This window comes from Salvelinus fontinalis, unplaced genomic scaffold (assembly GCF_029448725.1).
Source record: "Salvelinus fontinalis isolate EN_2023a unplaced genomic scaffold, ASM2944872v1 scaffold_0790, whole genome shotgun sequence".
NCBI classification, from domain to species: Eukaryota; Metazoa; Chordata; class Actinopteri; order Salmoniformes; family Salmonidae; genus Salvelinus; species Salvelinus fontinalis.
In genome coordinates this window covers 37,932-51,358 of record NW_026600999.1, presented here as the reverse complement: position 1 = coordinate 51,358, position 13,427 = coordinate 37,932, and the positions used below count along the sequence as shown (strand labels likewise).

At 41.4% G+C, this 13,427-nt stretch overlaps 1 protein-coding gene across 2 annotated transcripts; it reads right to left on the bottom strand.

Moving 5' to 3' along the window:
• Window positions 1–1,001: 1,001 nt before the first annotated feature.
• On the bottom strand, window positions 1,002–11,011 carry LOC129847345 (growth arrest-specific protein 2-like). Of its 2 annotated transcripts, XM_055915113.1 has the most exons (3): window positions 10,776–11,011; window positions 6,100–6,207; window positions 1,002–2,405 (listed from the first exon to the last, which is right to left on the bottom strand). In XM_055915113.1, exons 2-3 carry the CDS (start codon window positions 6,112–6,114, stop codon window positions 2,196–2,198), a joined length of 225 nt encoding a protein of 74 aa, XP_055771088.1. In that variant the 5' UTR covers window positions 6,115–6,207; window positions 10,776–11,011; the 3' UTR covers window positions 1,002–2,195. The 2 variants fall into 2 exon arrangements, with proteins under 2 accessions (XP_055771088.1, XP_055771087.1); XM_055915112.1 differs by lacking the exon at window positions 10,776–11,011 and having other exon boundaries at window positions 6,100–6,343.
• Window positions 11,012–13,427: the final 2,416 nt, after the last annotated feature.

The following is a 13,427-nucleotide window of genomic DNA, read 5'->3' as shown; positions in this document are numbered from 1 at the left end:
AAACACATGTGATTCTAGGTTCATGTTTTACCGGAGATCTGTTTATTTAAAATATTTTTTTAAACATGTACGGACGCATTTAGCTGTTCTCCGAGTGGTCTGAGGTAGTTTATTAGATTTACGAGCGTTTTCCAGTGCAACGTTAATAAAAATGTTTTTGTGAAACCGCTCGGGAAATTGTACGATGTTCCTACGAAGGTTCTAACGAGTCATTTATCCGTAACATGCTTTTGGGAAACCGGGCCCTATTCTGTTTGAATGATTCTAATCTAATGTTCCGTCCTCTTAAAATAAATTCAATAAATTGTATTATACAACGGATGTGTTGTCTTGGTGATTGTTTATGTATTCTAGTAGTTTGTGTGAATAAAGTGATGTCATTGAATTCTAGTAGTTCCTGGTTGGTTCATAGTTCTAATCTGTAATGTAACCCAGCAGTGATCTGTCGGTGCTCCAGGCTCTACCAAATGACAGCCTATTCCCTGTCATCATGTGTCCTTTTGAACACAACCCTATGGGGTCCTGGTCAAAAGTAGTGCACAGCACTATAGGCTAGAGTGTGTAAAATATACGATTTGTTCTGTGACTGAATAACATTGATGAAGGATAACGACTCCAATTTCTATGCTGTTGTAAAACAGGTTACTTTGTAAATGCGAATAAAAGAGGATTAGATTTGATTGGAGGTTGCTCTGACGGTTGGTTGAATGTCATGTTATAACATGTCTGTTAGTGTGGTTTCGCAAGGCTTCTTGTTACAAGCCAGTGCCAGCCATCATGTTGTAGTTGTGGATGGCCATTTTCAGTACTGTAACATACCAGTAGGTGTCAGTAAAGTAGCAATCAACACGAGTCTTGTCCACCAGCCAGCTCTCTAGCAATTTGCCAGGGGATGAGGTTGAATGGACACAAATCTACGTTATCGTAGACAGACCATACAATACATGTTATCTGGATCAGTCCTATTGCCATTCACAAGAATCAAAAAGAAATATTCTACATTTGATTGTCTCTTTAATCCTCGGAAATAATCTTCTCACAATAATGATGTTAATAGCGTTCCTTAACAAATGATCAAAAGCTTTTAACTTCAAAACAGGAGAGCAGAACTAGCTCGTGAAAAAAAGAGAATCACTCATAATAGACATTACAGAGAAATCCATAATCAGCACCATAATAAACACATATTTAGAAAACAAGGAAAGGAGAAACCCCATGATTGGTGGAACCGTAGGAGGAACATGATTAGTAGAACCGTAGGAAGAACATGATTGGTGGAACCGTAGGAGGAACATGATTGGTGGAACATGTCCAGATTCAGCTTTACCAGTATCCAATCACTATTCAGAATATATCAGTTATTACAGAAGTCATACTATACTTTCACACTATTAAATGAATGAATGACAAAAGTCAAACAAAATACACACAAGGTAACATTAGAAAACATGCTTTTAGAACCAAATATACCAGCCTCAATCCCCGACTAAAAATGACTGTCAAAATGATTGCATAGATTATTCTCAAAGGCTAGAAATCCAAATCAAACCGTCACCGTGACGCTAGTTTGCCGTGACCGCTAGGACAGGAGATATATACCTGCTGGCCACTGTCTGTTCTGTAGCTCAGGTGGGCCGGCTGTGGCTTACATCAACTAGAAGACATACTGTACAAGCAACTGGTTGGAATCTGGTTGGAATGACAGTGTCAGCTGGCTTTGCCCTGTGTCACTGTCATTTCAATCAGTTTTGCTAGTTGGGAAAGGCAAGAGGTCATTTCCTCAGGTCCTCATGAATGTCTTTACTTCTTGTTGTGGTAGTAGGCGGCCATCTTTACTTCTTGTTGTGGTAGTAGGCGGCCATCTTTACTTCTTGTTGTGGTAGTAGGCGGCCTTCTTTACTTCTTGTTGCGGTAGTAGGCGGCCATCTTTACTTCTTGTTGCGGTAGTAGGCGGCCATCTTTACTTCTTGTTGTGGTAGTAGGCGGCCATCTTTACTTCTTGTTGCGGAAGTAGGCCATCACCATCCTCGCCTTGCTCAAACTGATCCCCTTGGTTGAAGCGCCAGTTGACTTCTTGCTGCGGTAGTAGGTGGCCATCTTAACTTCTTGTTGTGGTAGTAGGCGGCCATCTTTACTTCTTGCTGCGGTAGTAGGCGGCCATCTTTACTTCTTGTTGTGGTAGTAGGCGGCCATCTTTACTTCTTGCTGCGGTAGTGTGCGGCCACCACCAAGTAGCTGTCTGGGGTGAGGTCCTTGGTGTTGGGTGACTTGGGGGACATGGGAAAGGTCTTCCCCTCCACTCTGGAGATCTGGAGCATCCGACATGGGTCGTGTTTCAACAGGTAGCTCTCAAAGGTCTCCCAGCCTCCTCCCACACGCACCATCACATGCTTGTTGTGTAGCATCTAGGAGAACAAGAAGAAGAAGATTACTATATTGTCCAGTCAGTGTTCACAAACGTTAAAAAAAAAACTCTGGTGAAAATCTTTAGCTGACAACGATATTATTTCATGGTGTAGTACAAAGGGGCTATTCAAATCCCAGCCTGGAGGTCCAGAGTACTGCTGGTGTTCTGTTCCACCTGATAATTCATCGCACTGACCCGATGTCCCAGGACTAAATCAGACCTTGATTAGAGGGGGAAGAATGAAAATCACAATGGAAATGTCTTTGAGATGCAGATTTTAATTTGCCTAGTGTAGTAGATGGACATCTCTAGTAATTCACAGCTAATACAATGGCTTTGTTTGATTCCTTTTTCACTAATAAATGACTCCAAAACTAAAAATTCATGTGCTGTGGTTTAACCAAGAAATTGTAATGATGTGGGTTGCATTGTATATAGCAATATTCTGTTAATTTCCTTCACACCTTTTAAATTACAACAACTCTCCTGTCTGCCACCTGCTACCTTCTGTAACGTGGTACTACTGTAAACACTACTCCTGCCTGCTACCTTCTGTAACGTGGTACTACTGTAAACACTACTCCTGCCTGCTACCTTCTGTAACGTGGTACTACTGTAAACACTACTCCTGCCTGCTACCTTCTGTAACGTGGTACTACTGTAAACACTACTCCTGCCTGCTACCTTCTGTAACGTGGTACTACTGTAAACACTACTCCTGGCTGCTACCTTCTGTAACGTGGTACTACTGTAAACACTACTCCTGCCTGCTACCTTCTGTAATGTGGTACTACTGTAAACACTACTCCTGCCTGCTACCTTCTGTAACGTGGTACTACTGTAAACACTACTCCTGCCTGCTACCTTCTGTAATGTGGTGCTACTGTAAACACTACTCCTGCCTGCTACCTTCTGTAACGTGGTACTACTTTAAACACTACTCCTGCCTGCTACCTTCTGTAATGTGGTACTACTGTAAACACTACTCCTGCCTGCTACCTTCTGTAACGTGGTACTACTGTAAACACTACTCCTGCCTGCTACCTTCTGTAACGTGGTACTACTGTAAACACTACTCCTGCCTGCTACCTTCTGTAACGTGGTACTACTGTAAACACTACTCCTGCAATGTAATGCAATGTATATCCTTTAGTAGGTTTAGTTAATGGAAAATGTAGGTTTGTATAGTTAATTGCTTAATTAATTAGTGTTAATTGTTCTGAGGGGAGGGGCTAGCCCTACAAAAGGAGCCTCTCTTTCAGTTCATAGGGAGGGCATTTTGGATTGAGCTGTGGATGGGGCAGCATTGTTTTAAGCTGTCCCATAAGGTAGACGTTTGATGGCAGTACTGTTGTTTTTGTTCCGGAATCACCTTGTAAATAAACACCTTTGCACAGAAGAACTTTTGCGGTTCCGCCATCTTTTTATTTTTATAGAGGTTAGGTTTTCCAGTTTAGCCTTCTGGCCTACTCTACGTGACAGTGATACTGTGTGCTACCAGCGGGGGTCCTTCTAGAGCGCATTGTCAGCCCTTGTTGACCTACAGTCCAGATCCTCCTTCAACAGCATTTTAAGACATGTGAATCCTGGTTGTAAATCCAAGATCCCAAGAGCACCAAATGCTACTTCACCAATCTGTACTTGTCAATAGACTTCATTCTTGCAAGGCATTTTTTTTTGCAAGGTCTGTTTGAGTTAGGGGTGGCAGGTAGCTTAGTGGTTAGAGGGTTGGGCCAGCAACCGAAAGGTTGCTGGATCGAATCCCCGAGCTGACAAGGTAAATATCTGTCATTCTGCCCCTGAACAAGACAGTTCCTAGGCTGTTATTGTAAATAAGAATTTGTTCTTTAACTGACTTGCCTTAGTTAAATAAAATAAATAAATAGAATGTTACAGTATACAGTAAGATATTTTGACATAACATTTATTTTATGTAAACGAGGAAACAATTAAGAATAAATACAAATTAGGGCGATAGCTCATTGGCAACAATAACTGCATATGCATTATCGTAAAGTATCTTTGTGTTTTAGAAAAGGGCTATTCCAATCCTATGTATTATTTATCAAGCCTGTTGATCCTGAGGGCTCTCTTTTCCCCCGAACCCCATCAACCCTGGCTGGCCCATAGAGGTAGAAAGAGGAGTCTAGATGGATATAAACCATTTTTCTTTTTAAGCATGGATAATACAAAGAGGAGTTAACTTTCTATGTCTATGGGCCAGGACACAGACATAGTTGGAATAGCATCACCAGTAAATGAAGGCTCACAGCAGCAGAGGAGCTGCTACCAGTAGAGACAATGGACATCTGTCATCCACACAGTCAGGCAGTCTAAATATCAACACACTGCAATGTGCACTGTGTGTGTGTGTGTGTCAGGACCCGGTGCGAGAAACAGTCACTAATAATCGTCAGAACCCAGAAGATGAGGCAGACACAGCAGTACTAGAGATGGTGGTTTAATTAAAGAACAAAATCTTCAGGCAAAGAATCTAACTCCACAATGTCCAAACATAAAGCCAAGAAGCACAAAATGCTCCAAAATACAAAGAAAACTACACAAAGTGGTAAAAACAGCAGGGAAAAACAAACCTCAAAAGATCTAAAAAAATACACAAGAACTAAACCAGAGAACCTCTGGAAAATCCAATAGGAGACTCATATGTTCAGAACAAGGCTGGGGCTGGGTGCTAACATACAAACACTGAGCAAGGAACTGAGGAACACACAGGGTTTAAATACTAACAAGGGAACGACACAGGTGCAAACAATAATTAGAGCAAGGAAAAACAAAAGGTACAAAAAAGGTGCAATGGGGACATCTAGTGACCAAAACCTGAACAGTCCTGGCCAAAACCTGACAGTGTGTGTGTGTGTGTGTGACTGTGTGTGTGACTGTGTGACTGTGTGTGTGACTGTGTGTGTGACTGTGTGTGTGACTGTGTGACTGTGTGACTGTGTGTGTGTGTGTGTGTGTGTGTGTGTGTGTGTGTGTGTGTGTGTGTGTGTGTGTGTGTGTGTGTGTGTGTGTGTGTGTGTGACTCAGTTCACATTGAGATGAGAAACATTATTGTTGTTAAACTGAAAACCTCATATAACTCCAACCTGGATTTTTTTTTTAAATCCTGCCAAAAGTGAAAGGTCAATAAACAACAAATTCCTGGTAAAAGTGGGTCAGCCAAAATCCAGACTCATAAAATTCAGACTCATCAAATCTCAGAACAAGAAGGAAAGAGTGGGTTTGCTATGAGGACAGAATTGGCTGTCATTAAACAGCCATCTGTAGTCATCAATGGTCTATGGGTCCCTGAGGACACTGAGGAGCAATGGACCTAAGTAAGTATTTCTGTAGCCGGGCATACAATCCGTATTCATATCTGCCGTATCAATATAATATTCACAGCAATATGAAACACCACAACCCCAGTGTAAATAGCTTACAGTACAAGCCAGCCATGTGCAAAATTATTTACACCAGATTTCAACACTTCAGATTTGACCCCACCGAACCCAAAACATTCGGTCAAAGATATTTTGGCAGGCACAGTCCAAGCCCAATTTAAAGTCCAGCTGCTGTTAACTACGTGGTTGAGCCGTGTGCAACTAGAAAAATCATGTTACAAAAACAAGGTGTTTTTTTTGTGTCAGAGAAAGTGCGTTAAAAAGAAGACGAGGAGGTGGCACACACACCCGGATGAAGAGCATCTTCTCTCCGACGCGATAGCGGCCCTGAGCCTGTCTCTCCACACAGAACTTATTGGGACACTTGCAGGGAGGGTCCTCAAAGATATGCTTCACCTGAGACGCACACATGCACAAACAAACATCATTAGATTAGTCCGGAGGTCAATCCAACAACCCTCCACAAAATGCATGTTAATCCTCCTAAATTCCTGGTAATCCTCCTAAATTCCTGGTAAACCTCCTAAATTCCTGGTAAACCTCCTAAATTCCTGGTAATCCTCCTAAATTCCTGGTAATCCTCCTAAATTCCTGGTAATCCTCCTAAATTCCTGGTAATCCTCCTAAATTCCTGGTAATCCTGATACATTCCTGGTAATCCTGATACATTCCTGGTAATCCTCATAAATTCCTGGTAATCCTGATACATTCCTGGTAATCCTCATACATTCCTGGTAATCCTCCTAAATTCCTGGTAATCCTCATACATTCCTGGTAATCCTCATACATTCCTGGTAATCCTCCTAAATTCCTGGTAATCCTCCTAAATTCCTGGTAATCCTCCTAAATTCCTGGTAATCCTCCTAAATTCCTGGTAATCCTCATAAATTCCTGGTAATTCTCATAAATTCCTGGTAATTCTCATAAATTCCTGGTAAACTTAATAAATTCCTGGTAATCAATCTGTAAATAACATGTAGTATTTGGTAGCATTGCCTTTGAATTGTTTAACTTGGGTCAAACGTTTTGGGTAGCCTTCCACAAGCTTCCCACAATAAGTTGGGTGAATTTTGGCCCATTCCTATTCAGAGCAGGTGTAACTGAGTCAGGTTTGTAGGCCTCCTTGCTCGCACACGCTTTTTCAGTTCTGCCCACAAATTTTCTATGTGATTGAGGTCAGGGCTTTGTGATGGCCACTCCAATACCTTGACTTTGTTTTCCTTAAGCCATTTTGCCACAACTTTGGAAGTATGCTTGGGGTCATTGTCCATTTGGAAGACTAATTTGCAGCAGGTAGCCTAGTGGTTAGAGCATTGGACTAGTAACCAAAAGGTTGAAAGATCAAATCCCTGAGCTGACAAGGTGAAAATCTGTCATTCTGCCCCTGAACAAGGCAGTTAACCCCCTGTTCCTAGGCCGTCATTTAAAATAAGAATTTGTTCTTAACTGACTTGCGTAGTTAAATAAAGGTAAAATAAAAATGTGTTGACTATCTTTGACAGAGGAATGGGAACACTGATATCAATGAAAAAAAAAATAATCAATAAAACTAAATTTTGTGACCAAGCTTTAACTTCCTGACTGATGTCTTGAGATGTTGCTTCAATATATTGACATAAATTTCCATCCTCATGATGCCATCTATTTTGAGAAGTGCACCAGTCCCTCCTGCAGCGAAGCACACCCACAACATGATGCGGCCACCCCCGTGCTTCACGGTTGGGATGGTGTTCTTTGGCTTGTAAGCCTCCCCCTTCTTCCTCCAAACATAATGATGGTCATTATGGCCAAACAGTTCTATTTTTGTATCATCAAACCAGAGGACATTTTTCCAAAAGTATGATCTTTGTCCCCATGTGCAGTTGCAAGCGGTAGTCTGGCTTTTTTATGGCGGTTTTGGAGCAGTGGCTTCTTCCTTGTTGAGCGGCCTTTCAGGTTATGTCGATATAGGACTCGTTGTACTGTGGATATAGATACTTTTGTACCCGTTTCCTCCAGCATCTTCACAAGATCCTTTACCGTTGTTCTGGGATTGATTTGCACTTTTCGCACCAAAGTACGTTCCTCTCTTGGAGACAGAATGCTTCTCCTTCCTGAGCGGTATGACGGCTGCGTGGTCCCATGGTGTTTATACTTGCGTACTATTGGTTGCACAGATGAACGTGGTACCTTCGGGCGTTTGGAAATTGATCCCAAGGATGAACCAGACTTGTGGAGGTCTACAATTTTTTTCTTCTGAGGTCTTGGCTGATGCCTTTTGATTTTCCCATGACGTCAAGCAAAGAGGCACCGAGTTTGAAGGTAGGCCTTGAAATACATCCACAGGTACACCTCTAATTGACTCAAATGATGTCAATTAGCCTATCAGAAGCTTCTAAAGCCATGACATAATTTTCTGAAATTTTCCAAGCTGTTAAAAAAACCACAGTCAATTTAGTGTATGTGAACTTCTGACCCACTGGAATTGCGATACAGTGAATTATAAATGAAATAATCTGTCTGTAAACAGTTGTTGGAAAAATGACTTGTGTCATGCACAAAGTAGATGTCCTAACCGACTTGCCAAAACTAGAGTTTGTTAACAAGAAATTTGTGGAGTGGTTGAAAAACGAGTTTTAATGACTCAATGACTGAGAAAATATGTAATTATGATAGCTAGGTCTATTTAACCTGAATGGATCATTAGTCATGTTAGCTAGCTAGCTTTTTACTCACCGTTTTTGGTCAGCCACAACGCCTTTCCCATTTGTCCAGCAAAAAGTAATTCCATTCAGCGCTGGCTGCACGGTACGCTAGACTTGCTAAACAGCTGCAACAATCCTCATTGACAAGCTTACCTCATCACTTTGACCTTCTGGATTTGGCGGGAGAATTAACGCAGCATCAATAACCTAGCGTTAACAACCCAACCATGCTCTTTGTGAAGAAAGCAACCCAACTGACTGACCCAATACCTGCCACCACCAGTCATCCAAACAACCCTGCATTTTGTGTAGTGTAATGTAGTGCATATGAATATATTTAAGGGGAGAAATACAGGTTAAATATGTAGTCTACACAATTTCCCAATTACTGTTTGCATGGTCAAATAAGGGGCAAATTATATATTTTTTTATTATTGGAAATAGATTGACATGCATGTACAGTACCAGTCAAACATTTGGACACACCTACTCATTCCAGGGTTTTTCTTTATTTTTACTATATTTCTACATTGTAGGTTAGTAGTGAAGTCATCAAAACTATGAAATAACACAAATGGAATCATGTAGTAACCAGAGAAGTGTTAAACGAATCAAAGTAACCACTCTTTGCCTTGATGACAATTTTGCACTCTTGGCATTCTCTCAACCAGCTTCACCTGTAATGCTTTTTCTACAGTCTTGAAGGAGTTCCCACATATGCTGAGCACTTGTTGGCTGCTTTTCCTTCACCCTGCGGTCCAACTCATCCCAATTGGGTTGAGGTTGGGTGACTGTGGAGGCCAGGTCATCTGATGCAGCACTCCATCAACCTCCTTCTTGGTCAAATATCCGTCACTTCCTCAGTTTCATTCCCATGTCTGCATTGATGTTGTTTTTGTTTCTCTTGTCCAGATGCTGTTCTTGCTTTGTTTCATGTCTATTATTTATTAAATCAGCACCTTGTACTTGCATCCCATCTCCCAGCGTCTGTAGTTACGGAACTGTTACACTTACACAGTCTGGAGGTGTGTTGGGTCATTGTCCTGTTGAAAAACAAATGATAGTCCCACTAAGCGTAAACCATATGGGATGGCGTATCGCTACACGTGCAGAGATCATCCGTACACCTTCTATGCGTCTCACAAAGACATGTTGTTTGGAACCAAAAATCTCACATTTGGATTTATCAGACCAAAGGACAGATGTCCACCGCTCTAATGTCCATTACTCGTGTTTCTTGGCTCAATCTAGTCTTCTTATTGGTGTCCTTTAGTAGTGGTTTCTTTGCAGCAATTTGACCATGAAGGCCTGATTCAAGCAGTCTCCTCTGAACAGTTGACGTTGAGATGTTTCTGTTTCTTGAACTCTGTGAAGCATTTATTTGGGCTGCAATTTCAGAGGTGCAGTTAACTTTAATGAAATTATTCTCTGCAGCAGAGTTATCTCTGGGTCTTCCTTTCCTGTGGCGGTCCTCATGAGAGACAGTTTCATCATAGCACTTGATGGTTTTTGCCACTGTACAAATTTTCCAGATTGACTGACCTTCATGTCTTAAAGTAATGATGGACTGTCGTTTCTCTTTGCTTATTTGAACTTTTCTTGACATAATATGGACTTGGTCTCTTACCAAAAAGGGCTAGCTTCTGTACACCACCCCTACCTTGTCACAACACAACTGATTGGCTCAAACACATTAAGAAGGAAAGAAATTCCACAAATTAACTTTTAAGAAGGCACACCTGTTAATTGGAATGCATTCCAGGTGACTCCCTCATGAAGTTGGTTAAGAGAATGCTGAGTGTGCAAAGCTGTCATCAAGGCAAAGGGTGGCTATTTAGAAGAATCTCAAATATAAAATATATTTTGATGTGTTTAGCACTTTTTTTGGTTACGACATAATTCCATTTGTGGGATTTCATAGTGTTGATGTCTTCACTAATATTCTACAATGTAGAAAACAAGAGAAACCCATGAATGAGTAGGTGTGTCCAAACTTTTGACTGGTACTGTATATTATTAGGCTAGTGCGTAAAATGTCAAATTCATAGCATGGCGCTCCATTGTGCCTCCGGAATAATTTATGATCATAGAAATTATAGCGGTTGTAATCTAATTCATGAGAAATGGAAACGTGTTGACTCTACCGAGAGTCGATTCGCTTTATTAGGAAAATGTATGTCAGACAAACAAGGCTATCCCCGTGCCAATGAACGGAAGATAACCCCTTTATAATTATTCCAAAAAGAAAGTCTTTAAAAGTGAAGTTGGTGGTAGCCCTACCTGTCTGCGTTGAGGAGAGTTCGAGTCCGGGATCCACCGAATGAAACGGAATTTGAGTATTCATGGTGCGATTCCGGTAGCCTAACCTCGGAGAAACTATGTCATTAGGCTAACTGATACACATGAAATTAAATATGGTTCCCCGAAACGGAGTCGGACCATGGTCTTCCAATAGACACTGACGCACTGTCCTTTGACATGTTCATCATAGCGGTATTCATGGGTGGGGTTTTGAAATTCGATTGGTTATGAGTCTGACAGCATTACATAATAAAACGCCTATTGATTATTGATTGGTGGAGTGGTGAAATCAAATCTGTGGAAAAAAATGCTCGCCTATTTAACTGAACAGGGCTAATCCAAGATGACAAAGAGATGATCATAGGCTAGATTTCAAATAATCTAATATACTGGAATATTTACATATACAAGTCTGTACAGATCTCTTGATTGCATGTCAATGGATTACACACATAAAGATGCATAGCTGTGAAGTCTATCCATCTGAAGTGATCTTGTCCAGGATATACTTTTGTAAATAACATGTAGGCGACAGTAGTAGAGAAGAGTGTATTTTTTTCCTTTATACATGTCCTTTTTATTGATTTTGAAGGAACACGTCACATTCCCCTCCTATGCTCTCTTAAACCCCAAATCATGCAGCAAAGGAATGACATCCCATGAGAGAAACTATGGAAACTAGACATTATTTGTTTACATTTCCTATATATATATAAAAAAAAACGGACAGTGGAATGTTTTTTTTTGGCTATGATAATGAAATCAATAATATTCCATTTACTGGACAACCATCCCAACTGCATGAAAACGCTGGTGTTCCAAGTCTTCTTTTTGCAGTTCGACACAGATTGTCAGATCTCACAACACCTGCATAGACGCCCAGCATGTTGCCTTCAAAATAAAAGTCGGCGGTATGACGCTATGTGTAAACTAATATTTTTTTTGCAGCTTTGAATAGTGCATGATGTAAAAAATATAACTACATGTGTTAAAATTCTAAACGAAAGACAATTACTACGTTATATAAGATAGATAATATTATAAGGTTTAGCACATTGAGGAAAGGTTGGAGTTTAAGTAAATTAATGTCAAGAACATAATAATAGCCTACTGGTAAAAAATATATATACAAATACATACAAATTTAAATAATAAAAAAACATTTTATTCAGATTGTAAGATTCTTGTTTATTTACTGGTGCTATTGTTCAAGGGATGCAATTTTGAAATGTAATGTTTAAGAAAAGTCACTGTATTTTTGTTCTACTGCACAAACAAATTGCACTGTACAGGAAAAATTATTGATTGTGTGTCCATAAAACCAGGGTTCAGCCTACACACTAGAGTCCCTAGTCCAGTCTACTCACTAGAGTCCCTAGTCCAGTCTACTCACTAGAGTCCCTAGTCCAGTCTACTCACTAGAGTCCCTAGTCCAGTCTAATCACTAGAGTCCCTAGTCCAGTCTAATCACTAGAGTCCCTAGTCCAGTCTACTCACTAGTCACTAGTCCAGTCTACTCACTAGAGTCCCTAGTCCAGTCTACTCACTAGAGTCCCTAGTCCAGTCTACTCACTAGAGTCCCTAGTCCAGTCTACTCACTAGAGTCCCTAGTCCAGTCTACTCACTAGAGTCCCTAGTCCAGTCTACTCACTAGAGTCCCTAGTCCAGTCTACTAACTAGTCCCTATTCCAGTCTACTCACTAGAGTCCCTAGTCCAGTCTACTCACTAGAGTCCCTAGTCCAGTCTACTCCCTAGAATCCCTAGTCCAGTCTACTCACTAGAGTCCTTAGTCCAGTCTACTCACTAGAGTCCCTAGTCCAGTCTACTCACTAGAGTCCCTAGTCCAGTCTACTCACTAGAGTCCCTAGTCCAGTCTACTCACTAGAGTCCCTAGTCCAGTCTACTCCCTAGAGTCCCTAATCTAGCCTACTCACTAGAGTCCCTAGTCCAGTCTACTCCCTAGAGTCCCTAATCTAGCCTACTCACTAGAGTCCCTAGTCCAGTCTACTCACTAGAGTCCCTAGTCCAGTCTACTCACTAGAGTCCTTAGTCCAGTCTACTCACTAGAGTCCCTAGTCCAGTCTACTCACTAGAGTCCCTAGTCCAGTCTACTCACTAGAGTCCCTAGTCCAGTCTACTCACTAGAGTCCCTAGTCCAGCCTACTCACTAGTCCAGTCTACTCACTAGAGTCCATAGTCCAGTCTACTCACTAGAGTCCCTAGTCCAGTCTACTCACTAGAGTCCCTAGTCCAGTCTACTCACTAGAGTCCCTAGTCCAGTCTACTCACTAGAGTCCCTAGTCCAGTCTACTCACTAGTCCAGTCTACTCACTAGAGTCCCTAGTCCAGTCTACTCACTAGAGTCCCTAGTCCAGCCTAGTCACTAGAGTCCCTAGTCCAGTCTACTCACTAGAGTCCCTAGTCCAGTCTACTCCCTAGAATCCCTAGTCCAGTCTACTCACTAGAGTCCTTAGTCCAGTCTACTCACTAGAGTCCCTAGTCCAGTCTACTCACTAGAGTCCCTAGTCCAGTCTACTCACTAGAGTCCCTAGTCCAGTCTACTCACTAGAGTCCCTAGTCCAGTCTACTCCCTAGAGTCCCTAATCTAGCCTACTCACTAGAGTCCCTAG